Source organism: Cinclus cinclus, chromosome 17 (assembly GCF_963662255.1).
Source record: "Cinclus cinclus chromosome 17, bCinCin1.1, whole genome shotgun sequence".
In the NCBI taxonomy this organism is placed as follows: domain Eukaryota; kingdom Metazoa; phylum Chordata; class Aves; order Passeriformes; family Cinclidae; genus Cinclus; species Cinclus cinclus.
In genome coordinates this window covers 56,866-84,865 of record NC_085062.1, presented here as the reverse complement: position 1 = coordinate 84,865, position 28,000 = coordinate 56,866, and the positions used below count along the sequence as shown (strand labels likewise).

The window sequence follows — 28,000 nt, the reverse complement described above, 5'->3', positions numbered from 1 at the left end:
CCATCTGGTCACTGCCTGGGGAAAGGCTCTGGTCTTCCTCTGGCTCCATCTGCCCACCACGAACAGCCCCCACCTTGGGCACGTCTGCAGCTATGAGCCAAAGATTTTGTGTGCTCAACCTCCCTGCTGCTCCCCCTGCTTCTCTGACAGCAACTGACCCTGCTGCCACTTGCTCCTCTGGGACGCTGCCACCTCCAAATCCTGCCTCCATCCTTTCATCCCACCCACACCGGATTTCTTAGAGTTCAAGTATGGTAATAACCTGGATTTGAGAGAGTTCTGGAGGCAGACTTGAGCATCCAGCACAGACTGGCACAACCAAAATGTACTTTTCACCTGGGCTAATCTTGAGGAGAATGGATGCAATAACTATGTCAAATGTGGGGTCACCTGCCTGACTCCAAAATGTTTTATTAATGCTGCAAATGTGTTTGGCTTGTCTTCCTGTAGAGATTTGCTCCTTGGGGCAGAAATCTGTTACCTGAAGCCGCAGAGCTGCTCTCACTACCTTGTGCTTGGGGCCAACACGTGTCTTTCTACCTGGCACTGAGTGAGAAGAGCAACAGCCCCTTTCCAGCAGGGTGGGGGGCACCCATGGGGCCGTGTTTTTTGGCTTGTGCTGCCTAAGGACCCCCTCAGTGTCTGTTGTGTGCACCTGTCTTCCCTTGGTGCAGTGTTTGAGAACATAAAATTTCCTGTGCTCAGTGAGGGTTTAGCACCAAATAACCACACTGCCCCTGAGTAGACAGGAAATGCCCCCATCCCCAAGCCACAGGAGCTCTGGGGTGGTTTTGGGGACATCACCTGCTAAATGCCAGCCCTGTGGCATTTGGGAAGGTACAAAACTTCTGCCTAAAATGCCTGACTGCAACCCAGCCCCACTCCCATTGCTGGGACATGCTGTCCCTTGTCTTTCCTCAGTGGCACTGTTCATCCTGTCTTCTGGTCCTGTGCTGGCTAAGGCCACAATATTGATGTTTTGGGGTTTGATAATGCCTCTGCTCCTAGTTGGTTAGTCGAAGTTTTTCCAAGTGTTTCACTTGCTGTCCAGCTGGAACAGGCTGATGAAACTCAGCCAGGCCCCTGGGAGCTCCTGGGCTCAGGTGGGCAAAAAAAAAAAAAAAAACAACCCCTGCAAATCAGGTGGTCTGGTGTGTCCAGATACTGCATGATTGTTAGGAGTGATTTAAGATGTAGGAGGAGAAAATTACCATCAAAGGCTAATATTTGGAAAAACTGTGGATTTTGGTGCTGGAGATCTAAATTTACCCACCCAGCACTGCGTAAGGAGGCCAAAGCTTGTGCTGGTCAGCTTCCAGTATGGGGCTAATCAGTGTGACTGTGGTGTGTGGCAACTGTGCTGCTTCTCTATAAAACAGCACTGCAGGCTATCTGTTCCTCTGAAGCATCTTTAAGGCTCCAGCGAGCCTCCTGCTTCTTATTTTGCTACACAAGGGAAATATTCTTGCTTTTTAGTTGGCTGCAGTCAGCCACTTCAGTTTATGGCCCATTTGGGAAGGTGAATGCTTCCTTCTAGCTCTCCCCTTTAACCTCTCCTCAGTCTCTCAGCTGATGGCACATTCAGCAGCTCTTCCCACTGCCCACACTGATGAAATTACAGATATAACAATATAACAACAATATAGGTTATTACTACCACCTTTCTAAAGAAATTGATCTATTGTAACAGTTAAATCTTCATGGCTGTCCTTTAAGGATCAGAATGAAAGAAGTGTTTTGTTTTGGTAAGATAAATGAAGAGAAAATATAATTTATTTTTTTAATTTCTCTAATTATTGTAGATGGTGAGTTGTTTGTGCTTATTTTTGCTAGTTTCTATAAATAAAACACTGTCTTATTCTCTGTAGCTGCTGTGCCTTTCTCCCTTCAAGGGACCACTTGCATCTAGGCACCAAAGGGATCTTTTTTACCTTTAATGTCTCTGTAGATTCCCCTGTGATCCTTTGCTCTTGAAGCAAATATCAGAGTAAAACAGGCAGGACATTACTAAGTTTGAGAATATTTTATATGTTCTGAATTATCTGTCTTTAGGCATGTCTCTGGATCAGGAGGTGTGATGGTGTGTTGAATTTAAAATCAGCCCTCCACAGGTCTCCTGTTTTGCAAATAGTTTGGGGTGTGTTTTTTTGAAGCCTATGGAAATAGTGTAATTTTTTTCCATATGAAAAGCTTGTGAGAGTGATATAATAGTGTCTTTGTGCAGAACAAAGGAAGTGAAAGATAGATGTCAGGAGATCTTATTTAGTCAAGAACTGGTACCTAAGATGTTCCTCATCCCACAAGACATATAAAGAGTCTTGTGGGCCAGCAATCTTCCTGGGAAGGGACCCATGGGCTGGTTGTCGTGGTGTTGTCCATGTAAGGCTTCCTTTGGCAACTTTTCCTGGTTTTTTATATTCCTTTGACTTTTCTCCAGTCTCTCTTGCCATCCATCTCTACCTGGCCCTTACCTCTGCCCTTGATGCAAGAGCAACCAGAGAGCTCCTGGCTGTGACCTCTGACTCCATGCAGGGTCATGGCAGAGCTGGCTTATCCCAAATATCCTGCCTTGCTCCAATATCCTGAGCAGATCATCCCCAAGGAGAGGGCAGGGCATGTCCAAGTTCCTGGTGCCCTTGGAGCATTGTTGCAGTAGGGATGAGACAGAGCCCTGTCACTACCATCATCTGAGTGACTAAAAAGTGCCACTCATGGAAGGAGCCACAAATGCAAGTGAATTCCTGTGCTGAGCCAGCATTCCCACCTAAATTGCATTACAAGTAGGAATAAGCCTAATCGTACCAGACAATTAGTATGGCTTACTGTCAGGAGACAGTCTGTTTGTCCTGGGCAAGGAAAGTTGCTCCTGTCCCCTGGGTGAGCACTTGTGTTCACTGAGAGCTCCTGATGCATGGCTCCGGCAGGATGAGGGGTTGATATTTGGGACAGTGTGCATGCGATGGGGCAGAGGGTGAGTATTGAGGTGCTGGGAAACAGCACAACCCTCACTGAACCCAGCACCCCATCAATGTACGCTCTGGCTGCTCTCACACTCAGGCCAGCTGAGCAGAGCATGATCATCCACTGGGGTGGTCAGTTCTAGGGTGTTTCCTGAAAGAAAAGACAGTGGATCTGGGACCCCAGACCTTTCACGTAGATGCCTCCTTCCTTCCCACAGCCACAGGACCATGTTAACCAAACATCTTGAGCTCTGTCCTGTATCTTCCTCAGGGAGCCCCTTAGAGACACTGTGCTGCTGTCAGACTGGGTGACTGGGCACTGCTGCTTGTGCTCGATCTCAGGCTGACATCTCCAGGCTAAAGTGACTCCTGCTCACCCACCTTCTCCATGCTGCTCCCAAATCATGTAGCTGTTCATTCCCAGAACAAAATAAGGCAAATAATGAGCTGAGCAGGGCAGATTTGAGCCTCCTGCCCACTGGCAGATCTCTTCTTACTCTTCAGATGCGATGAGTCCAGGTCTGGATCACTCAGCACTGAGGCTTTAAAAACTCAAAACTCAATTGACTGAGGATTTGCAGGAGCTAGACCCTAGTCACCTTGTTCAAGTTTTAATAATACAGGGAATTAGTGGTCAAGTATTGCATTACTTAAAAATAATAAAACATTTCTCTAGTTTTAATTTTAAAAAAGGCATTTGATTGTGCTTTAAGAGATTGTATATAAATCATCCCTTTGGACACCTCGTGTCCACCACCATAATAAAAGTTTGGTTTTTGTAACAGCTTTTAATGTATATGATGCACTTTAGTCTGTGGTGTAGACACAGACCTGAGCTGTGCTGTTAGTGACAGGAGCTGTGGTGATCTGTTACTCCTAAGACACAAGGGGCAAATAAGAGCTTTTCCAAAAAAACAGGGCAACTTTTCAGAAAGACCTTTAATAGAGCAGTGAGATTTTGTGCTGTATATAACTGGCTGTCATTGAAACAGGAATATTTACTGGTAGCTTCAAGACAGAAGGTTCATGAGCAATTTACTTCCAAAGCACTGTGCTACTGCATGTTTGTTCTTGGGAAAACTATTCAAAGGTTTATTTTTTTCTCTTGTCGTGCTGCCATTCTTCCTCCTGCAACTTCAGCTTCTAATGCAACAGGACACCAGTAGCTGCTTAAGATCCATGAGTAGAGAGGACTCATTAAAGTTGTATCCTGAGAAATAACTGAGTTCCCATGGTTGCTTCACAAATTATGCTGTTTATTTCACATGACTATGATGTACAGAAGCATAATCCTTCCAGTCCAAATGGAGCTTTTGTTCCTTCCATTCATTAGTGCAGGGAAGAGGAAAGTAAGAGAATGATGTTCCTCCCAGTACTCGGTCTCGAATTTCCAGTAGTGAATCCTTCCTCTTCCCAGAGAATCCACTTAACTTTCAGGCTTAGTGGAAACTGTCATGGGTGAGAATAGATGCAAAGGCAAAATGAGTTTTCCCACCAAGAACAGTTTTCATAGTAAGGATTTGCATTATTTAACTGATGTTGTTCCTTCAGGCTTCAAGCAGGGAGGACTGACCAAGGGTGTCAAACTTTCCTTTGGTTGTATCTTTGCTGAGAAGTTCTAGAAAAAATTGTGGAGCAAGAAGCTTTGCAGGTAATGATTTGTCTGGATGTGATGCATTGAAATATCTTTGCTTGAGAAATGCAGGTTTTTCCCTTTAGGGCATTAGCAGGGAAGCTGAGCAGCACTGGCAGCTGTCCTTAGGCTGTGCTTAGCTCTGCTAAGGGCCACATTAACTTTGTGGGCACTGTATTTCCGATACATGAATTGTTTATAGCAAGAAAAAGCCCTGAATTTGCAACACTAGCTCTGGGTTTTGCTGATGCTTCAAAACAGGTTCCATAGTTGCCAACTGGGCTTTGTAAGTAACTGGTCTGGGAAAAACACCTGGATATGTAATTTTGACCTGTGGCTCAAACATATCTTAAAAGTTGTTTGCTTACTGAAGAAAAAGTTGAATTTGTAAACTCAGACTCCAAAACCCTATTATATGGGAGAAACAGCTTGGACATATGAGTGCAGCAATGGATTTAGGCTAATTGCTGGTTTTCCTTATATTTTGAACTTCTTCATGAATTCTGACACACTGCTGTGCACTCCTCCCAGCCCTGCCCTGCTATGCTCCCTCTGCCATCCTCCCGAGGATGGCTCTGATCTGGACACAGTGATGTCAACTGTTGAAATAAATGATTCCTGATAAGAAGAGATTCCAGAGCTGCTTAGCAGGAAATTACTACATGTGATGTTGCTAGGCAATCTCAGACTGGCTTGACTGCCTGGAAAACCACTTTTCCTTTGGGAAACCCGGAAAGAGTTCAGGGGTGGTCGAGGGTGCTACTTTCTGCTCAGAGCAGAAGAGTCGGGAATAGAGCAAATAACAGTCCTTGTCCTGTCGGGGCTAGTGTGACGATTATTGAAAGTGAAAAAGAGTTCTCCCTCGAGAGCAGCGGCAGCTGCGGGATGAGGGGAGGAAGCAGCAAATGATGCACAGGTTGTCCTACAGACTGGAGAGGGATGTACAGAAACAGAGAACCACTCCCCAGAGACACGGGCTTTGTGGCAAAGTGGCCATGAACATCCTCCCACGGCGAATTTAAATGGATGTTGGAAATGATACCGAGTTTAACATTTTTTACATAACTTTAGTCAGTAGTGCTGTTCTCCTTTGCCCAGGGGGAAAGGAAATGAAGCTTCTTTTCAAAGGACTGAGGATCTTAACATTAACATCTCAACAAGACTGGGAGTAACACAAAAGATAACGACCATTAACGAACCCCAACTCCAAACATCACCCCTGGCGTGGAGACACCGGCTCTGGGAAAAGAGAGGTAAGAGAAGGAAGAAGGACAACCTAATTAACGTCGAAGGTAAAGTGATCAATAGTCAGTAGGAAACCAAATACTAAGAACTGTGTAACTTGGTACCAATGAACATAGAACCAATTAATTTCTCTGGGTTTTGACTGTATAAGTATGTGAAAAAACTAGTAAAGATCACGTGTGATGGAATGGGTTTCTCTTCACAACCCGGGCAATGTATGAATGAAATTATTTCTGCTGCACGTCCCGGCCAGACTAAAGTAACACCTTAATTTTCTAACACTAAAAAAAAATGTTGTTGGAGAGTTTTTGTTCTGCCCGGAGTTTTGGTGACATGGTGAGTGGGAGCCGTCAGTCCTGCCATTTGGAAACCCTCTCTCTGCACTTGTGGAACCAGAGACTGGGCTTTGTTTAAGAAGCTGTACTTTGTTTTACTGTGGAGCAAAGCTCTCGAGATAACGGCTCTTGGTTACAACGGCTACAACAGGCAGCTCTCGGTGAGGCTCTGAGCCCTGTAATTCAGGTGTTTCCCCTCTGATTTCTCTGGTGCTGGAGTGGTAACTTCAGTCCAACTCACAGGGACACAGGGTAGTGCAAACTCACCCACAGGAAGGGAGACTTCCCTGCAAATTCTCTTTAACCAATTTCTTTCGGACAAAGATTTCTTCTTCCCTTATCCACTGTTTTTCTCCAGTCCTGATATAAGCTATCTTCAGGAGCAGCTACAGCTCATTGGTGTTTTAATTTATTTGTGCAGAAGATGTCATATAAGTGACCACTACAATTTTGCCTGAGCATCACCTAGAAGCAATTTTTCATCTCTGTCCATTCTTCATTATCTCCACTTATTATTTAAAATAGAAACTCCAATTTTATTTTCAAAAATTAAAAATAATTTGCAAAACGGTTGAGTGTATTAACACGCCAGTAGGAACTGGGGAAGGCAGATGCTGAGTAGGAAGTACATATGCATCCTGAACTAGCAGGAGCTAGAGCTGTCGGGGTGTCCCCTGCCATCTGGCCTGTCGGAGCATGTGGCAGATTCACAGCTCTCGAGGGAGGACACGCCGTAGAGGCCATAGGATCCCATTATGCTGTTTATGGGGACAAGCCAGATATTTGCCTCGCTGAGACGGGGTGTCACTCGAGGATGGTACAACCACGCGGTCTTTTCCATAGCCCCTTAAAATCTCGGAGATGAAGCTGGTACTTACACAAATGTTGATGCTTAGGAAGAAAATCGTGTCGGAACTCTGAGGGATTTCAGCCAGACACAGATACCAAAACGGGAGGGGACCGAGCCTGCTCCTGCCCGCGCGGCGCAGGGGGAGCTGGCCGGGATCGCTATCGGCGCAGCGCCGTGGCCAGACCGCGCTTGCGGGGCCCCCACGCCAGCGGAGCCCTGGCACCTCCTCCCTCATTAGCATCCCTTCCTCCTCCTCCGCCTCCTCCGCCGGCCGGCCGCAGCAGGGTGCGCGGCAGCGGTGCCGGTGCCGCGGTGGCTCCCGGCAGCAGCTGCCGCTGCCGAGCCGCGCTCTGCTCCGTGCCAGCGCCCACAGCAGCTCTGCCGCTCCGCAGGCTGCGGAAGCGGGGCGATGTGACGGCGCACCCGCGGCGGAGCCTCGCCGGCAGCGCGGAGTCCCACCCCCCCTCCCTCCCTGGTGGGGCGGAGCGGAGCCCCCCTCTCCTACATCCTCGGCGTAGCAGCGCGGAACGGAGTGGAAACCCCCGCCTCTCTTTCTCCTTCCCTGCCTCCGTCCGTCCCCGGTGGCGGCCGCAGCCCGGGGCGGGAGCGCGGATGCGGCGCGGAGCCCGGCGGAGCCCACCGCGGGGTCGGGGCCGGGCGCCGCGAAGAGCGGGGGGATGCTGAGCCCCGCCGCCCGGCACCGCGCCCGGCACCGGGAGATGCTCCTCGTGCTCGCTCTGTGGCTGGCGTGGCGAGAAGCACCTGCGGCGCCTACCCCCGCGGCGGAGGACATCACCCGGGGAGTTGTGAGTTACCCGCGGTCGGTCCCCCGCACCTCTCCGCTCCTCCCTCCCCAGCCACCCCTCTCGCCGGGTACTCCCCCACCTTCGGGCATCGCCGGCCCAGGTGGCGCTGAGCGAGCTTCGGCGGCTGGAAACGCTCCCTGGCGCGCCCCGCTGCCCGCTACCCCCTTATCCACCAGTGCCCTCCATCCTGCTCCCGCTGACCGGGCCCTTTTACACCCGGTGTCCCCTCCAGCATTATCTACGTGGTGCTGCTCGTTCCAACTGATGTTCCCCCTCGCAGACGGAAGGGTCTGTTTATCCCCCCCCGTACCCAATGTTCCCCAACCCATACCCACCGCACCGAGCCCTTTGGAAGGCAGAGTCCTCTTCCCTAGCACCCAGTGCTTCCCACCGCACCTAGTGCATGGTGCCTCTCCTGCTCCCGAGCCTGGTGACCCAACCTCTCCCCCCAGCCCAGCATCGTGGGGCGATGGAAGCTCACTAGCTTTCACACATGGATGGTTATTTCTCTGGCGCGGGGAAAGGGCTGGCCTGTCTCGAGGGCTCTCTGCCTGTGGTGGGGGCACACAGACTCCAGCAGCGAGCAGGGTAAAACGGCACGTTTGGAGTCAGAGCGATCCCCTAGGACTGAGACATGCCTCGGGGATGTGTTAAGGGCTGCTCTGTGCCGGCAGCAGGTGGAGGGGCTGGCTTCATTGCGTGGGTCTGCAGAGCGCAGGGATCCTTGTGATCCTGCTTCTCCCCTCACAGGTACCTGCTTAGTCTGCAGGGATATAACATGTTTTAGCAGGCATGGAGAGCTTAGGTCACGTCTCTGCTAGGTTACAGTGCCAGCACGTCTATACAGCTTCACTCCTCTGAGAGGGAAGAAATTAAGGGTTTTCTCCCGGAGGAAGAAAAGTTTCTTGTAGCTTAATACCAGTTGTAGCTCAGAGATGCCCCGCGACTGTATCAAACCTGGGTGTCAGAAAATCAAGTTCGGCTGGGTGTGGGCGGGCAGTCCTGGGGCTGGACCCGCCAGTTTGGAGAAATTCTCTGAGATTCAGTGAATTTCAAAATGCTACCAGTGCCCTGCTTTGAAGGCGGGAGGAAGGGTTTGCAGCACGGCAGGGTTATCTAATGAGCAGGGCTCGTTCAGAGCAGTGCGCCAGGACGCTGCCTCTGCCGCCCAGGCTCCGGCTTCAGGCGTGTGCTTCGGCTCACAGGCTCCGGCTCAGACACCTGCCAGGGAGGACAAAGCCTATCGTTCCCCATCTGTTCCTAGGAGAATAGAAAATGTCTTGAATATAAAGTATACCTGCATCATTATGGTGCATTCACTTTCCTCTGTAACCAGATGTTAAAGCTGGAATTAATATTTCATGCAAACAGTACATGAATTGATGTATTCTGCCCCAACCAATTTAACTCAAACTTTGTCTTTGACCTGCTTTTACCCTTGCTACCGAATATGGTGCACTCAGCTTTTACAGGGTAAATGTTAATATTTGAGGGGCTTATTAGTTACTGATGACAACTTTCAGGCATTAAGGTACCTTTTTTTGTCCTGGAGTAGATTTGAGCACTGTCTCCAAACCCTGCTGAAGAGCTGGGGCTGTCTGGCAAAGCAGAAAGTGCTGGGGATGATGGTAATAGAGCAGAAGTGAACTGCAGGAGAAGGGGCTTACATTAAACCAAGACTTATTTAGTCTGGGAATCCAACATTTAGGATGTATGATTGGTGTCAGGGTGTTGTCTCCCTCCTGTGGATGTGCTTGCTGGGGCAAAGAATCCAGTTTGAGACAGCACTGGCGTGTTTCCAAAGAGGTTGAATGTAAATCAGGTTCATGCTTATGCCCCCTACTGAGCAGCAGGGGGTGCAGAAGCCAGATATTTTCAGAGGTTTTGTTAGAAAGCTATCACTCTCTGGGAAGTGAGAGCCTCAAGAATTATTTGACACCCACTTTACAAAGCAACTATGAAATTAACGATCTGTGAGGCTTTTCAATCAAATATTTGAAATCTAGGAAGCATGACACCATGGCAATAGAAAGCTCTGATTACCTTGGAAAATTATACCCAGCAATTCTCTGCAGTAAACAGAGCACAGAGCTTTATATCCCAAATGCTCACCCCTTTCAACCTGGAGGTTTTCATTCCTGAGCTGGACTGTGCCTCTGAGCTCTGTCCTCTGTTCCACTCCTGCTTAAAGTTTATTTTAAATGAAACAGCAGTGCTGGGCCAAATTAAAATTCAGCAAAATGAAAGAGGGCTATAATTCAAAAGCAGTTCTTGTTAGCATGCTGCCCAAAGCAATATAACATGGAATGATTGTTCATATTTTTCATTACTAGTGGAATACCCTGCCCAGTTTATAAATCTAACTTGATTATTAATGTTTTTATTGTTCTCCATTAGCTGCCCTGACAAAGAGAACATATAGAGAATAACAGGTGAAACAGAGCTTGAGTGATTCAATTGAATTTTAGTATGCCACTTTTGAGATTTATGACTTTGCATTTTGCCCTGCTGCCTTTACAGTAAACCCCCAACTCCTCCTCACCACAGGATTCACAAACTGCATCTTTTTATGCCTGTTGAGCTCAGACATCTCAGGGGTGCAGGCAGCAAAAACTTCCTATATGCTAGTAGTAACTTGGTAAAGAGAGCTCTCGCTTCACTGGGCTTTGTACCAGGTCTGAGGGGAGGTCTACCTTCAAGCTGTGCTTTTCAGAATAGCTGGTCTGTTGAGTCTGAACACCAAAGGTGTTGACCTGGAGACTGGCTGGTTTGTAAGGGAGCCAGCTGTTCCTGCAGGCAGCTCCTGCCCACTGGGCTATATTGCTGTTGTTGTGGGAACATGGCTAGGCAGGGCAAAATCTGTGGTTTGGGAATGGACTGATGTGGGACGATAGTTTGTAAGGATAGTGCTGAGGGCAATCTCCCCCAGTGTACAGCTATACAAAGAGTGGAAATAGCCTGGCTGTGCTGTGAGGAGGAAGGGTCGTACAAGGGACAGACAAGGTAAGACATTGTGTGAGGGACCACAGGGTTAGGCAGTTGTGTGAGGGACAGAATGGAGTTAGCTGGTCTTGCAGAAGGAAGAATTAGACAGGAGGTGGAGAGAAAGAGTCAATGCTGTGTGGAGCTGCCCGTGGGAAGGGTACAGAGAAAAAGTATGAGAGTGATAAGACAATGGACTGCTAAGCCTACCATTATTAGGGGAGCTTTTATAGAGAGTCTCTGAAATGGTGAGCGACTGAGGAAGGGGCTGCTTCAGCCAAGCTGCCATCGTTGAATGATACCCTGTGTGGGCACCCAAACAGTTCCCCATAGACTGATGCCTGAGGCTGGGCAAACTCGGCCCAAAGGGAGATGCTTTGCCTTAGGGAGTTGCTTTGCCTGGCACAGAGGTTGCCAGACAGGAGTTGACAGTGGGGTGGTGGTGGCGGCATCACTGAGATCATGCTGTGTGGACATGGGCTCTGGCATCAGCAGCTGAGGGATGTAGGAGTGCCAGAAAAGTTTTAGTTTGGTTACAAGAGTGTGGGTGAAAAAAAGACTGGGAGTGGCTTTTTTTTTTTTTTTTTTGACTTTATGGCTGGGGCTGAGAGGGAAGGTCTATGTATGCCCCCAAGGCATTTCTCCAGATGGGGATTGCTGGGCATTCCTGGGGGCTTGCGTATGCACAGCCTCCTGCTTACAAAGCCCTGTCTGTGTTCCTCCCAGAGAAGTTACTCTCAAGGGTTGGAGGCATTGGCATTCATCGGAGGAGACTAGGGACCCTTATCCCAAGTAGCTCTTTGTTTAGGGCAGGGTCCTCGCCTTTGTGGCCACTTCTCATTTGAATGACAAGGATGCATTTGTGGGCAGAGCGAGGTGACAGAGAGCTGTGCCCCCCTCCCCACCCCCCCTCCCTTCCTCCCATCTGGCTGTGGTGGGCCAGGGAAGAGACAGAGGGTTCCTCTGTGCCCCCATATCAGGGAGCAGAGGGACAGGAGGAACAGCAGTTTCCTATGAGTGTGTGCCCTGCATCTCCCAGGTGCTAAATTTCATAGCAGAAGCCAGCCCAAGACTAATCATTTCTGCCTCTGGGGTGCTTTCCCAGCCCTGAGTAGGGCAGGACCATCCTGCTGGCATTGCTGCTGGCTGCCCATGTGCCATATCCTGGTCCAGCTGGTCTCCTGCTCTCACGTGCCCAGAGTCAGCCAAGAACTCCCCTAAACTTCTGCTTTTAAGTACCTAGTGGAGTATGTCCCTGAGACATGTCTTAGCTCCTGGTTCAAGGCTTGGGGTAATCAGCCGCTTAAAGTAAAATCCTTGTGTGAATGTAGGCTGTTCCCTGTACCAGGAGAAAAGTATTATACTTCTGTTTCTGCTAATGGGGAAATTAAAAATTGATAATTCCAGGTAGAGCTTCATTCAGCCTTCTAAAATGGCGAGTCTTTAAGGACAGAATGCATAATGGATTCCCTAAACAGCCTTTGAGAGAGGAGATTTGCTTGGCCCCTCTGCCACTAAAGCACTTCATGCCTTCCCATATGGAGCAGTGCATGAATCCCGGGTGCATGAATTCCCTCCAAGAAAGCAAAGCTACCATATTTAAAATAAAATAAAGCTGGTTACATTTTAAAGTACCTCTTAAAGCCAAACTACAATGCAAACTAAATTGACAAAAGGCTGTCAGGAAGCTTTCAAGCAGCCGGGCTGCTGTGAAAGCACTTAATCTGGTATTAAAGCCTGGTTGGTGTGAATCACTCCTTCCTTTTCAGATTTGAGACCTCCATGTACAGTAATGCAATTCCTCCTGGGCTTGGCTGCTATTGTGGTCCCAGCCGTGGGAACTAGCCAGGGTAGTCAAACCAAATTACCCGCTTTAGTGTAATTCTGTCTTTGGGAAGTGTTCAGAGCCAGTGGGTGAAACCCTGCTGTCACCTGGGACTTCCCCACAGTTGGTGCTGGGGATGGAGCAGTGAGCTCCTGCACTGGCCTCACTCTTCATCCTTGGTGCTGTGTTGGGAGTAGAAGTTCTTGGCTAGCCGGCCCCCGTTCCCTGGGGGCAGCATGTAGTGGGACACTACCTCCATCCTCTCCTTTTGCCTCTAAAATCTCCTGGAGTGAAGGCAGATTGCTGCCTTCGTGACTCAACCTGGATATTTTGTTATTCTTCCTCATTAAATTAAAAGTGCAAAGAGGTAACATTAAATGCAATGTGTTCCCATCCCTGTCTGGCATCAGCCGGGTGCTCCTGGTTTGGTGTTGGGTGTGTGGGACCGTGTGTGCCGACTCTGCAGAGGACAAGGGCTGACATGGGTGATGTTGTTGTGAGACTGGAGGAATTGGCTATCTGTGACACCCCGTTTGTCCTGACAGGCTCATAACTGCCAGCGGCTGCTCACTGTGACTCATCATCTGGGCCATGCACTAATTTCTTATTATTTACTCATTGGCAAAACTGCTGCAGGGACAGGGCTCTGTGAAAGGTCATGCTGTAGTTGAGAGAACCTTTATTTCTGGATGCTGTGGGAGCAGATGTGTACCCTGTGTGGATCTTGCATCCTGGCTGGCCCTGTGGAGAAGACAACATGAAAGGGAAAAGCCAGCCGTCACATTTCAGCCGATGATAAACGCCAGCCACCACTTGGTCACTTTTACAAGGGTCTTGCTCCTACTAGAGCACCACTTAAAAGCTTATGATTTGCTCTCAAAATAACCTGAGGCCTGACAGCAACAGTTCTCAAATTTCTTTCTTTAATCAAAATCACTTTAAATGGGTAGATTTGGGAGTTCTGGAATCTCTTGCTGCTGCACACATGCGAGCTGCATCTTCTTTGTCCCAGATTTTTATGAGGATTGTCTCTGTTTTCTGGGTCAGAGAATTAAGAGATTTGATGTTATATTAAAAAACCCACACCAAACCACATATGCAAAGTTAAATCCAGTGCAAAACAAAGCAGACATGCAGGGGCGAGGGAAGGAGCTGCTGAAGGACCAGAGTGTTTTAGATGAGAATAAGAAACTGCTTTTCACAATGGGTTTGCTCTGAGGGAAGGTCTGACATGGAGTACATGCCAACATTCACTGAGGAGTGGGGTCTTCAGACAGGATTCTGGCTTTTTAATTAGCCATGATGATTTAAGGGAAAATAACCCAATTAAATCTGAGGAACCTCCTGCATCAGAATACGCTATGCATGCAGAAAATTGTTCTTCTAGAAATCTGGATATTACCTACAACTCCTGGTGACAACAGTCCAAATACAGTGACTTGGGAAGTGGCAGTAGATTCAGGATTTTTTTTTCATATTGTTTTTACAAGAGAGAGTTTCTGCCTGTTTCTGATGGTCAGTGGTCAAGCAGAGTTCTTCACACCGGTTCACATAATTGTTTCATCCTGACAATATTGTTCTTTCAAGTGAGCAAAAGCAATTTTACCTGTGTCACAGGGTCCTTGCTTGAAGGTGATGTACATGTTTCGTTTATATGATCTTGTCATTTAACAAACCCCAACTGGCATATCTGGTTCAACTCCCAGCTGCCGAAGGTCATCCACCAGCACCGGTGCTGCTGTTGCACCTTGAGTTTGCTCTGAAATCCAAGCATGTTCTACATAGCCTAATACACACATCCTTCTTTAAGGATACAGGACAAAAGTCTTCCTCATCCAAAACAGAAGTGGAAGATAAGTGGACTGCTTTACCCACAGGTTTGTCTTTGTTTGTGGAGGCTACCTGTCATGCACCAGGTGGGGGCATTTAACCCCCACACAGCTTCCCTAGGGTTCACATCGAAAACCACCTGGCTCTGGATTTTCTTTACTTTCCACCAAATACTCTTGGCTGGAGATGGTAGACTACCAAGAGATCAAAATGAAACTTCAGGAGCTGTTTGCAGACCTGGGGGATTTCACTATCCAAGGGCTGAGGAAGCAGATCTGAGGATGGTGTTGGGACCAAGGGAGCTGCTGAACCCTGGAGGGGACCTAAATGGGATAAGAAGATGAAAAAGACCAACGTGTGAAGAAAGGCTTCCCATGGGATCTCTTTTGAGAGGAAAACCTGGAAACACTCTTCTGAGGAAACATCCACTTCATCGGCAGCCTGCAGCCTTTCCAAAATACTGCAAGTTCTAGGCTACGGTGCTTGCTTGCTCTTGACTGTCTATGTATCAGTCAACCCTTCATGAAGATTTGCTGTTCTCTGGTAGTGAGATGCTGTCATGCAGAAGTGCTACTCCTGACAGTGTGGTTGAAGTACATATCAGGAGACAGAGTCTCCTGTTTTTCTCAAAATGGAAGTAATGAGTTTGCTGAGCTGCTGGGTGACTCTGCTGGGCTCCTCCACAGCTGTAATTACCAAAAACATGGATGACTGCTGGGATTAAAAGTGTAACACAAGAAAATGCTCCTTCAGTCTTTCTGTAGCCACTGGGAAGTTTAGTTACAGGATCCCAGTGAAAGCACAAGGAGCGAAATGATGACTGCTAGAGACAATCCCACCATGACTCCAGATCTAATTACCTGCAGCACTGGAGTTGATGTATTTGGTCTTTGGGAAAGGGTGTCAGGTCTCATTTATCACCAAGCAAGAGAAAAACAGCAGTCTCTCATGTTTTTCCTGAGTCCACCACATGCTATCTCCTCTGGAGATACTACATCTAATCCACATTAGTCATGTCCTGGCTGGTGCCTGGTCAAGGCTGTGTCTCTGACAAGGCTTGTGATGGGGAGCATGGGAGCTCCCACCAGCCCTTAGGCTTGTTCCCATCCCATTACTTGTGTTTTACTTCTTCATTTCTGTCCCTCTGTCATGCTCACAGAGTCCCTCTGGCACATCTGTCACAGCAGGACAATCTGTGATGATGCTCAGTAAGCATTTTTCTCCTTTGATAAACAGTGCATTAAGCTGGCCTTTGTTTTTTTCGTTTGTTCTCCATTTCAACACTGCTTGGCAAATTCCCCATTGCTCATTGCATTGAGCCATGCTGTCTCTACCTTTGCATCTTTCACGTCAGAGATGCATTTTTGTTCAAAAGTGAGAGGAAATTGGATTCACAGAAGGGAAATTCCTCACAGACATACCTGTGAAATGGCAACATGTTTCATATAAAGGCACAGTTAAAGAGAGGTAAGTGGTTTGGGACTTCTGCCATGTTTTTTTATGCTGCAGCAATGTGTCCTCCAGGTTGGATCAATGAGACTCCGAAATGAGGAACCTTGCCCAGCCTCAGCTGGCACTGAAGTGTACAGCAATTCAGTCCTTCCTCCCAGGTGGGGTACATGTTACATTTCATGACAGAATGACAGACAAACAATCTGCTGCTCTTTTGGCATTTCTGATACACCTCATGCTTTGGTGCACACACAGCGTCCAGAAAGATCAAGATAATCTAGAGGAAATCTGTTGTGCTCCAGGGTCCTGGTATGGGCAGTGAAGAGGCCAACACTCATTTGAGCAGTCTTCTACATGCTCACCTGGGTTAAAAACTCACCCATGAAGATACTGAAATTTTCTTGCTCTGCCTAAAAAGCACAGCATCAAGAGCCTGATCTGCCAGGTTCTGTGGCATGAGGTGCAGTTCCTGACCAAGCAGCTTCATTACTCCCTGAAAGGTGACCTGAGTTCTGACTTCCAGGTCTCAGAGTCAGAAGCTTCCTTTGTGAAGGATATCCAATCCAGACTGGGGTTGGGTGGCTTTTGTGTGTTTCTCATTCACATTTTCGTTATGGGGGGAGGGAACAGGGGGTTACTTTCACTGATTTATCTCTTCCCAGCAAAATCTTTCCATGCATCAGGGTTTGCCAGGAGCCCAGCACACCCTTCAGACAAAGCTCTTTCCCCAGAGGAACAGCTCCCCGAGGGTTCATGCTCCCTGCCTGCTCTGTGCCCGGGGATATGGAGGCTGGAGAAAACAGGCGCCAGTGGGAGCTCCTCCGCAATCCCCGAGGAATGCCTCTCTGCAGCTCCTTGCTATTGGCAGAGCTATTCCAGAAAATCGCGGGTTTTGAGCAAAAGGAGTTTATTTCTGCAATAGCAAACGTCGGGGTGAGTCACGGCTCCAGAGTCCAGATCGCCTGGGAGTTGTGCATCAACTTTCTTTCTGCAGACAAAACCCTGGGAGTGACCCCGGCCCCGGCGCCGGCTCCGGGCGCTCCTGCCGCCGCGGGGACTGGAGCGCCTCGACCGTGTCGTGCCGGTGCCCTCTTGTGGAAACTGGGGAAATGTCCGAGAAAATAACGCTAGTGCTCTTACCCGTGGGAGCGGGGAGAAGTGCTGGGTGCTCCCCTGGGGCTGCGCTGTGCCCCCTCCATCTGCAGCCCGAGAGCCTTTGTCATTGCTGTCAATGGTATTGACATTGTGGGAGATGCTATTAACAGCCTGGGGGCGGGGGCTCACAGGTCTCAAATCCTGAACCTTGTGCACACCTTTGTGCCTCTGCGCTTCCTTGCTGTTTTTCTGCAGTAATTCCCATTTTCCCCATAGCAAAGACCTTTATCAACAGCAGTATGAACTTTCTTCTTGAACAAGCATGAGCCTGCCAGGTGTTCCCTGTAGCTGCAAAACAGGCACAGACCCACTCTTAGCCAGTTCCAGCCGCTCTGCTGCTTTTCTTGAGAAGACATCACACTGCTTTGGTCATGTTCCAAAAATGTCAGTGGGTGAATGTACCCAGGAGACCGCAGGGCCAATGCGCTTGCTCTTGCCTTCACAGACCCCAATCCTGAGTCATTTGCAGCAGCTCTGGCTACAAAGGGTGGTGACTAATACCGGCTCTGGAACAAACCTGCTGGTGTCAAGTGGCTTCTGACTCTGCCACTCACCTCTCACCCAAGCTTCTTTGTAAGAGCTGGCAGAAATGGTGCTGTGCTGCATAGGAAAGGCCAGACCAGCACTGTCCATTTTCCATTCTCTGTTCTGGTTTCCCAGCCCTGTGGGGCACCGGTGAGCCACGTGCCAGTCTCCCATCGCTGCTGAAGAACAGCCCTGACAGTAGATCTGGCTCTGCTGCCCAGGAGCCCCATTCCATGCACAGCTTCCCTGAGTTCAAGTTCTCCTTATCTTCTCCATGTTTCTCTTATGTTTAATTTATTAATATATTTTAAAAGCTGCCTCTTTTAAATGTCTGAAAAATTTTAACTTTTAAAACCAACTTGTCTCCTCCATTTTCCAGACTTGGCAGCTCCTCTCCCTTCCACGGTTTCCTGGAAAGCAGTGTCTATAAAAGTCCATCTGTGTAGGGTAGGTCACCAGTGCCAGCCCAGGAAGGGGCTGTACATCATCAGAGCTGAAAGGGAGACAGAGTTCTGGGAATTTGGGTGAAATTCATCCAGAGTACCTGCAGTGACTTGCTGTCCCTCCCGCATCATGCCTGTCTGTGTGATCACAGACACTAGTTTTTGCTTGTGTGTTTAGAGGAATCAGTTCTTTGGGCAAAGATACCTGCTTTTTCTTTTGTAGCTTTGTGATCATCTTTCAGCCTATAGGTTATCTAGACTAATACTGTGTCTGAACCCTGACAGTCCTGAATTAATTTCCTTTTGTGGAGGTACAATAATATATTTCTGATGTTGTATTGAGGGGAATTCAATGTTGGAAGCCAGACTTACTCAGAGCCAGGCTTGAACAGGGACAAGGAGCTGAGCTCACATGCTCAGAGAGGCAGGGATGTAATTCAGAGCCAAGAGATACAACTGCAGAAATTTAATTAACATTGCAAACCCCTTCAAAGCAGAGTTTCTGACAAAATTGCCAGCTCTGCTGTGCAGCAGGTAGGATGCTTGAAGGGCCTCCACAGGGATCTGTTACAAAATAACAAATGTTTACCTGGATGGTTGCAAGAACAGCAACCCAATAAAATCGATATGGCATGCTCCTCTTCCCCAGGATAGCCTTGAGCCCTAAAGAGCAAACTAATTGGCAGCCAGATCCCCAGCACATTACATTGGGATGCTCCAAAAAAGTGGAAGTTGCTGGGTAGCAGCTGAGAGTGTTGTGTTGGCTTGGACAACCTGGAGAAGGACGCAGGGCCTCACTGCCATCTGTGGGTGACAAAACTGGGCTGGTGGGGAGCCCTGAGTACGGGCTGGTGCAGAGGAGGACATCTCAGTTTGCAAATTTGCCACAGATTGTTTATAGCAAAGACAAACAAACAAAGTGACTGTTGCAGCCATGACTGAGCCTGGAGAAATCGTAGTAATAAAGGCAGTGTGGCAGCTGGAGTAAAATATGGCCCAGCTGGTTCCCCTATGAGCATGAGGGCAGGGAATGGAATTGCTCTGCTGAGAAAATCGAACTACTTCCATTTTTCAAGGGCTTCAGGTCTCCATCCACATTCTTCTGGAGAGGGAACTCATTCCTGGGGCACTCCATTATGGGAGCAACAGCACTTTCTGCTGTCATTGTATTATCACAGTCCAGACAGGATATGCCCAAACCATCCTAAAAGGAGGTGACCAGACATGGCACATCTTTGGTGACTGTGGAGAAACAGAGCTGCTCAGCTGAAGAACCACTGCTGGTTCTCAGCTTACCTTATTTTCATGGGGCATAATGGCCTATTGGCCAGTGAAAAGGGTGATTCTGCTCCTAATTAAGAAGCATAAGGGAAATTAGTTGTTTCCATAACATCAAAGAAACAGAGGGAAGCTGGTGGACTCCAGTTCCCCCAAGCCTGACTTGCTGGCAATGCAGTAGGGCAGAGAGTAACCTTAGCATGAGCAGCAACTGAGGCAACTGGGAAAAAAAATCCTTTAAGGACTCTCCTGACATAAACAAGCATGGAAAATAAATTATGTCCCTGGCACTCTGCCCTCAACTGATGGGAAACAAGCTGCATTAACAAAGTAGCTCAAAAACCTGGAAGAGCTTCAGGAGAAGGGGGAGTGCTGCCTGCAAGCATGCAAAGGAGGTTATGAAATGTGGTAGAGCATATGAAACCATACAGTGTGAAAGTACAAAAATTCACAATTCACAAATTGAATGAGTGGTGATGGTTTTCCTGTGAGAAGGAGCAGAAAGGAGAGGTGGTGTCTGTTGCTGATGGTGGATGTGAAAGGGTAAGGGCAAGGGTGCCAGGTTTGCATCCTGAACTTGGGCTGTGACCTGGGGAAGTCACCTGTGCTTTCATTTTGTCATATGACCATTGAACATTTTGTGCTGGGGGATATGCTGTGAATTAAGACATAAAGTCTCCTGGGAGGCTTGGTGATGTAAATGCCATCCCCAGAGGTGCAGAAGTAGGCTTCTGGGCAGAGAGGCTGCAAGTGGGCTGCTCCTGCCATCATGGGCAGCTGTCCTGGCTCTCTGTGGCACAGAAAAACTTGAACTTCAGCCCCAGCCCACCCTGCTCCTTCCTGCTTCCCACTGCTCCAGCTACCTCCAGCTTCATCTCTTAATTAGACAGGACTGGGCATTACCCAGTATTCAGAGCTCCCTGAAAGCTTCTTTCTTACAGCAACCTCTGGACTCATCGGAGCAGTTACTATTTCTTTTATTCACTGTTGCATTTCTCTGGCTTCTATTTCTTTTATTCACTGTTGCATTTCTCTGGCTTCTCTAGAAAATTCCTTCTGGTCTTTAAATGACTTGGTTGGTAGGGCTTCCCCAGCACAGTCCATGTCTGCAGGGACAGCTCTGAGCAGATGGAAGGACCAAACACTGCCACAGTTTGTGATGTGATGGCTGGAGGACACTTCCCACTCACACAGGGTCTTCCGGTGATCCTACTGAAGGAGGAGGTTCAGCAGTGGCCTGATGCTGCTGCACATCTCTAGTTCACCTTCACCATGGCTGTCCTTCCTGGAGGTACCATCTCCTCTTCATGATTAAGAAATAATGCCGAAAATTTTCTTATCTTGAACACATCTTGATTCAGTCATGCTAAATTTAAGGCTCACTTTGGTGGGGTGGCCCAATGCATGAGTTCATTTGTTAATTTTTTGGCTCAGCATCCCTTGGTGGCACCCAGGTTTGGATTAGCATCCTTTATTTCTCACTCCACCCTTTTTGACTGATTCAGATATCTGTGCCATTTTTCCTAAGAGAGGAGAGGAAGTCTGACTGACTGCCCCAAAAAGACCCTTGATGGTAACATTTCATTGCCAGGTGATGAGTGCACTTATTTCAATTCCTTTCCTCTTATGCTAAGGCAATTGCAAGGCAAAAGCCTCTCATTAGAACACTTGGCCACAGTATGAGTGGGCTCTAACACCCTGCTGGGCCATGCCCCCTATGCTGGAGCTGCTAATTCAGGACTTTGGGGAGCTGCTGGCAGCACTGGAAAATATTTGATGTCCTGGTTGAGATGTGGTGGAATGTATTAAATTGGATTGAGTGAATGTATATTTAAGTATTTGTGTAAACCCATGCATTCACTATTCATGTAGTTTAAAAAAGTCGTTTACCTGCTCAGGTCTTTGGCTTCCCACCCATTGCAACAGGCTTGCAGTAGCCTTCCGCCTTTAGTAAAATCTTATAATTTTATAGAGGAATGAGCACTGGGGGTTACTTCAGGAGCCAGGTGTTTTTTCCTGGCATGGCTTGATTTGCTGTGCCTATCAGCAAGGCAGGGGCAGACTCAGGCATGCCTGGATGAGTGGCTAAGCCTGAGTCAGGAAAAAGTGGCTGTTGCCACCCAGAGCAGGGAGCTGACCTCAACCTCAGTAGAAGCAGCCCTGCAAGGTCTGCATGAAGCAGCTGTCACCAGGCAGGTGATGTTCCCAACAGGTGAATGGAGAAACAGCTAATGACTTTTTCCATTTAAGAAATGTTTCCTGACACTGCTGGGGAGGTCACTGTACTTCCCCAAGAACCATTTGTCTTCTTATCCCCAGCCTATTTGCATTCCTGCCACATCCACCCTTCCTTGGATTTGCATAGCCACTGGCACCTGGCAGATGCTGCCTGTCCCAGAAGCAAGGAAATGCTCAATCCAGCTTCGTGTGTGCAGTATTTGTCACTGTTGAAAATTCCCTCTGAGTGCAGACACCTGAGAGGAGGTGTCCATAGGAGAGAGGTTTCTGTCTGCACCCTCAAAAACAATGCATCCAGATGAAGCGAGCAGCTCCCTCAATAACAGCAGCACAACATGGCCTTGCTCTGCTGATGTCCCTGACCCAACCCAGTGATCTACACTGGAAGGTGAGTTCAGTGTGTGATGCTCTATCTTTAGCAAAAGGTGGAAGCCACAGCCAGCTCCAGGCAGTTTTGCCTAGGAATTAATATTTTTTTCCCCTCATTGTTTGTTAGAACAGATTTCAGCCATTTAAAAGAAAAGGAAAAATGAGGCAATAAACAGGCTTCAAATGACCGAATAGCAAGCCCTCACAAACAAGATCAAATAAGTCAGAGGTATCTGCGATCTTGGTGTTGAAGGAAATGCCTTTTCCTGGATTTATTTCTCCTGTAAAGGGTGAAGTTGTTTCCAAACAGCACAGGGCCTGCTTTCCTGGAGAGTGGAACCTGTGATTCCAGTACCTGTGCAGAAGGCAGAAGGCATCAGGGAAAGGCAGAATGTAGCCAAAGCATCTGGGAAGAAACGGTTGGATACAGCCCCACTTCCAAAGAGGCAGAAGTGAGTCCAGAGCCCGAAGACATCACTCTCAATTCCCTTGGGCTTTGTTACTGGAAGAGCAGAGCGTGGCGATGACAGAAAGCCAGGCTGAGGTGGAACTCACAAGACAGAGAAGGTCTGATAGGGACCATCACTGTTTGGGAAACCCTTGTGCATTAGAAACTATTTGCTGTATTATTTTCTCTTCTCTCTGCTCCTTGATTTAGTTGGGCATTTTCCAAATCATTCCCGGGTGGAGAGAGTGGGGGAGTCTGTATTTCACATTTCATAATCTGTGTGACTTGATTAATTCGGCCGTATGTTCAAACCTCATTAAATTGGCTGATTTTGCTGAGGTTTAAACTAGATTATATCCATCTCCTACTATCAGTTTTGCGAATAACCACCTGTTGGCTTCTTGAAGTGTTACAGACAGAGAACAGGCTGTGCACTGCCAAGGAGAAGTCATATTTAAAAGAGATAATATTTCTTCTGTGTGAGCTTAAATGAGGAAATGGATGCTTGTGAAGCTCTTAAAAGCATGGTTATGCCAAGAGCAAGAATATCACTTTTGTTTCTCGTTTTTATGCAAGGTGAAGAAAGGACAATATTTTTTTTTCTCCTCCTCTGAACTCTTGCAACCTTCCACCATAGAAATTGGTGGTAATAGCTGCAAAATGACCCAACTGGGTCAAAGTGTAATTTTGAATCTTGAGTATCTTTCACTATGTGAGCAATTTGAATGATTTGACTTTAACACTGTGGTGACCCATCACTGGAACAAATAGAACTTTGGTGAGCAGATGCCAGTGCAGAGTAGCATTGATCTAGGCTGAAGGAAAGCTGCTCCTTTTCTTCTCCCACTTCTTTCTGGGAGATTTTCTTAGTTTTGAAGAAAGAAAAATTGAATTTTGAGTTGCAGGCTAAAGATGAACTATGAACAGCAAGGTGAGAGTCCTCAGACTGCACTGGTATGTGGGAGTAGGACAGGGCTCAGCAGCTTGTGACCCTGCTCTTGGCACCAGCCACAGCCCTGGGGCTGGGATGGTGTGCTGTAGAGTAGGATGAGATTTCCTGTTGTATGTGTGCAGTCCCTAGTGTCCCTGCTCATAACTCCTGCTCTGCCAACCATCTCCCTGGGACAGAAGAAATGCCTGTTTAATTACTGCAGCTTTGATTTTGACAGCATGAATTTCCCTTGCTGCCTTCTAACCTTCACGGTTTTGTGCCAGCAAAGATAAAGCCCCTTTGCAGAGGTTGTTTGCTCCCACACCAGATAAAAGCAGGGAGAGGAGCAGAGAGTGATGCCTGCCACAGCCATGAGACCTTTGCCTGAAAGTCCTGATGATTCCAAAACCAGGAGTTAACCCAGTCTGCAGCAGCACCTCCTAGTTGACTATAAATGGGGCTGGAAAGATGGGGGCTATGATTTGGGATTTCCTTGGCAAAACTAGCCAGCCGTTTGTTTTTTGGGGTGGAGAAGTATTCAGCAGGTAGGTGCAGAGCCTGCCCACAGCACCTAGAGCAGAATCCTGCCTGCAGGATGCAGAATTGGGCCACCATGGACCAGGCTGGCAGAGGCAGTGCCAGGGTGATCCCAGAGCATTCCCCCTTACCCACATTAGCAAATGCTCTGGGTTTGTCTGTGGGAGGGATTTGGGAGAAACTCATCATTCAGGTCACCATTCAGATGAAGTTTTGCCTGCAGTTCATTTGACACTACTAGCTGCAAATGTTTTGTTACCATGTTGCAGTACCAGTTTAGACTGTTTTCTGCACTCTCTTTAATGCCAGCTGTGGTTTCATTTGCATTACTGGCAAAACCTGATGGCACTTTGGAATATATCCTAATTTCCCATTTTACTGTAGAGCAGAAGGCTTGCCCATGCTCCTTGCACCACACACACGGAAAAGCAACAGATCCAGAATGATCCCACAGCAGGTGGATGCACTCGCCTCCCCTTTGAACTGCTACAGAGATGTCTCAACAGCTCCTTTTACATTTGCCCTTTCCCTGAGTCTGAGACAGAGCACAGGAGGTTAGAGGAAGGGCTGGTGGAAGCAGGGGCTCAGAGGAGCTGTCCACATCTCTTCCCTTCCACTGAGTAATGCAAAATTTTCAGTTTAAGGAGGTCTTGCCTCAGTGATAGAGAAGCTAAAAGGTTCTCTGTGACAGCAATTGGGCTGATCCAATTTGGCAGCTTGAAAAGCACTGATTCAGCAATCAGTAAAATATGCACTCTCTTTGATAACAGCTAATTTATTCACATGCATATAACTAAAGCACCTGCTTATTCCCATTGACCTCACTGGGCTTTAGACACAAATGCTCACTGTATCAGGACCAAGAGAGAGAAAAATAACCCAACAAAACACAGCACAGACTTCCATCTCCAGGTATCTGTTGTTTTAACCGATACATTTTTAATACAACTTCACTGGGGGAATTTTCATCATTTTAATGAAAATTAAAACATAAAAGCCCAGCTGCGTGGTGATACCTGTGGAGAAAGTTTGACTTCCACTGGGGTAGGGGCTGTGTGGATGAATTTTTTTCAAATTTCATTCTATTGGAATGGAAAAAAAGGGGGCAGATACATGAAAAATTAAGGTGTTGTGCTTCATATCTCATGTAATTAGCAAAGCTGACAAACATAATTAGACAAATTCGTCTTTAAGCAAACACTGATTGTGAGTGAGGATAACTAGCAGTGTTTCCTCCAGGAACAGCTGGGAGGTGAGGGTCTCACTTCATCTCTCCTGGGTTTATTTTGCAGGGATGCTGGTACTCAGCAGCTGCTCTCAGTGCTCAAGAACTTCTTTGGTTGGTGTGGTTTGATGTGCTGTAACAACTTCTCCATCCTAAATATGGTGTTGTGGTGCCAAAGGGGTTTGATAGGGGAATGTTCCTGCCCTGCCCAATCTGTGTAGCTGGTTATGGGTCTCCAGGGCAGAGAGGACTCTGCAGCTGGATGTTTCTTTCCTTTCTCTCTGTGCATCTCACAAGCTGGTGTTAGCAACTCAGTGTTAGGCTTTCCTTGCCATGGTGCATGCCAAAGACTTCTCTTGTATTTTGTTGATCACCAAGAGATGTTTTTCTTGCACAAGTTCCTCAGCTGCAGCTTCTAAATGAGCCTGCACAGCTTGGAGGAACTGTGTATTGCTACCCTCTAGGTGCAATACTGGTGGCATGACATTAAAGTGTCAGATGCTAAGAGAGTTCTCAGTGGCCTCATTCCAGAACTGCTGCTTTTACAAGAATTGGTGCCTTGTTGTGCATTAAATTATTTATGAATTGTTCTGTTGGTGACTGGGTTTGAGAATTAGAATGTATATGTAAGAAAAGGTTTACAATAATGAAATAGGGTAACAAAAAGATAAAGCCATTATATGCATAATTAAAATTATACATAACTGTATCTTCTTTATGTAGCCGCTTCCGCAATCTCAACTAACTTATTAAGCTGAGTAATCAGCCCCTGAATCCTCCCCCTGTCTGAGTTTGACTCTTGCTTTTGCTAAATACGTTGCAGAGTTGCCCTGAGTAGGGCCTTGGCTGGTCCCTTGGCGACAGTGGTCCCATATTCCCCCTTTTCCCCAATTTCTGGACTTGGAGAGTGGGACATCATATGACAAGGCAAAAAGACAAAGTCTTCAGTTTGCTCAATAAGCTTTTTTTATCATATCCCTTCGTTAGTGTGTTCCTGCTTCAGGTGTCAAGATGCTCAGAGCCTTCTGAGGGTGCTCTAAGAGGTTCAGACATGCCCTTATAAGAAGCAGTAAATCTTTTCTCCTTGTCTCTTTCTTGGCACAATGTAGAGCTCAGACACTGAACTGCAGGAGGCTAGACTGGGAGTAATTTTCTTAGGATAGGCAACTCTCCCTGCAGGCATGTAGTTGATGGTCAGTGGCTGTTGAAAGAAGCTGGACCAAAAACCTCCTTAATACTCTGGAGCATCCTGTACCTGTAAAGGAAAATGCAATGTCCTGCTCCTGTGGGGCAGGTTTGCTGCAAGCGGTGAGGGAGGGATCATGGCCCCGCAGGTGTCTTCCTTGGGCACAGAGCCCTAGGGAGTGTCTTGCCATACTGCCAGTGGGACCTGCTTAGTCCCTCCTAACAAACCAAGGGGACATGGAAGGACAGTGCCTGAGAATGCTGTTTTGATTTGTCCTGGGGTGCCTTGGAGGCTCATGGCCAGAAAAGCCACAAAATAAACTTGAATAACAGCGTAGTCAGCCAGTTCTTTAATTAAAAAGATGTGGTTTCACCACTTCTCTAGCTGGTCCCAGCTGGAGCCGGCACTGTGGTAAGTGTGCAAATACAAAGAAGTATAATTTCCTGCAAACTTTCTATTTTCCCTCAAAAGCTCAGAGTCCAGTCAGTGCCAGACCCCATGCAGGGCTGCACTTCCAGCTTCCAGTACTTCAAGCTACATAAAAGAGTTGAGAACCTCCTCGTTCACAGAGAATAATTTAAGCTTTATCTTTTCCTTACAACATGTGTGTCCAAGGGAGCCTTGCTGTAAAGTCCACCCTTATGTAACATTAAAACGCCCTTACTCACTATGGCTCTGGGGGGTTGGCTCCTGTCCCCGGATGCCCCCCATTTACCCATCATCTCATTCCCCATGGCTTCACCTTCCCAAGTATTGGAATTTTGGCTTTACCTTTCCTGTCCTCAAGTCCCTGGTGTTGTGATGACTGACACATGCCCTGATCCTGCCTGCATTGGCCAGAAGGGTGCTCAGTCCTGTTCAGGCTGTGTTCAAGGAGTAAGTGGAGCCTCCAGCAGCAAAAGGAGGCTGAAGCCACACACTTAAATGATTTTTCTTGCTGTTCAGATCAAATACTTCTTGAATTTACGCTGCCTAAAGTTGTGAGAATTTTTCTTGTCCAAAGACCTTGCTTGCTTTCCCCTAATAATTTCAGTTTGCTATAGTGGCAGATTTATTGTTGGAAATGCTTTGCTCAGGCTGCTTAAATTGACAGGGATTATCTCTAATGTTCTGGGCACAGGCAAGAGGATGGGTATGGTGGGTTCAAAGGCAAGAGAGCAAGGAGCCATATGCCTGTGTGACAATATCTGATCCCCATGGGGAACCGTTTTGGCTTTGTGCAAAGCGTCACCTGGGAGCGCTTGGCAAGCCAAGTGGGATGCTGATGCTGCACATGGGCTGTTGGTGGGGGAATAACTGCACCAGTGATGATCCTCGCTGGCACAACACACCATGGGAAGACCACATGGTCTCCTGCAATGTGCCTGCCCCTGCCTGCTGAAGGCCTGGGGTGTTGGAGGACAGCAGGAGGTGATGGGTTTACACAGCCTTGGCAGCATCCATGGGGATGAGGCTTATCCCAGCACCAGTTCCTTCTTGGACCTTCCTTGGCTTTAGTAAGCCCTGGAATGCAGGTCACTGCTGCCGTTTTCTATTCAGCCAGATCTTCATTGGTGTCTATTTGTTTTTGACTGACTCTTGCCTTCTCTTACCAAGCAGTCTGTGATGTCTTTATGAGAGTGAGCCACGCTTTCTTCGTGCCTTCTCCTTGCAGTTCCTAACCCACCTTGCAGACTGCTTTTCCACATGCCAGGCTCTGGGAGTGACCTGGTGGTGCCTGCCCACCACAGCACCCCACTGCATGGCC

At 47.7% G+C, this 28,000-nt stretch overlaps 1 protein-coding gene across 1 annotated transcript in view; it reads left to right on the top strand.

Annotated features, from left to right (window-relative positions):
- Positions 1-7,700: 7,700 nt before the first annotated feature.
- Positions 7,701-28,000, top strand: part of MMP17 (matrix metallopeptidase 17) — a 54,616-nt gene continuing 34,316 nt past the window's right edge. Inside the window, exon 1 of the mRNA XM_062504558.1 lies at positions 7,701-7,829. Within this exon, the coding sequence (XP_062360542.1) occupies positions 7,701-7,829 (129 nt within the window). The remainder of the gene's footprint in view (positions 7,830-28,000) is intronic.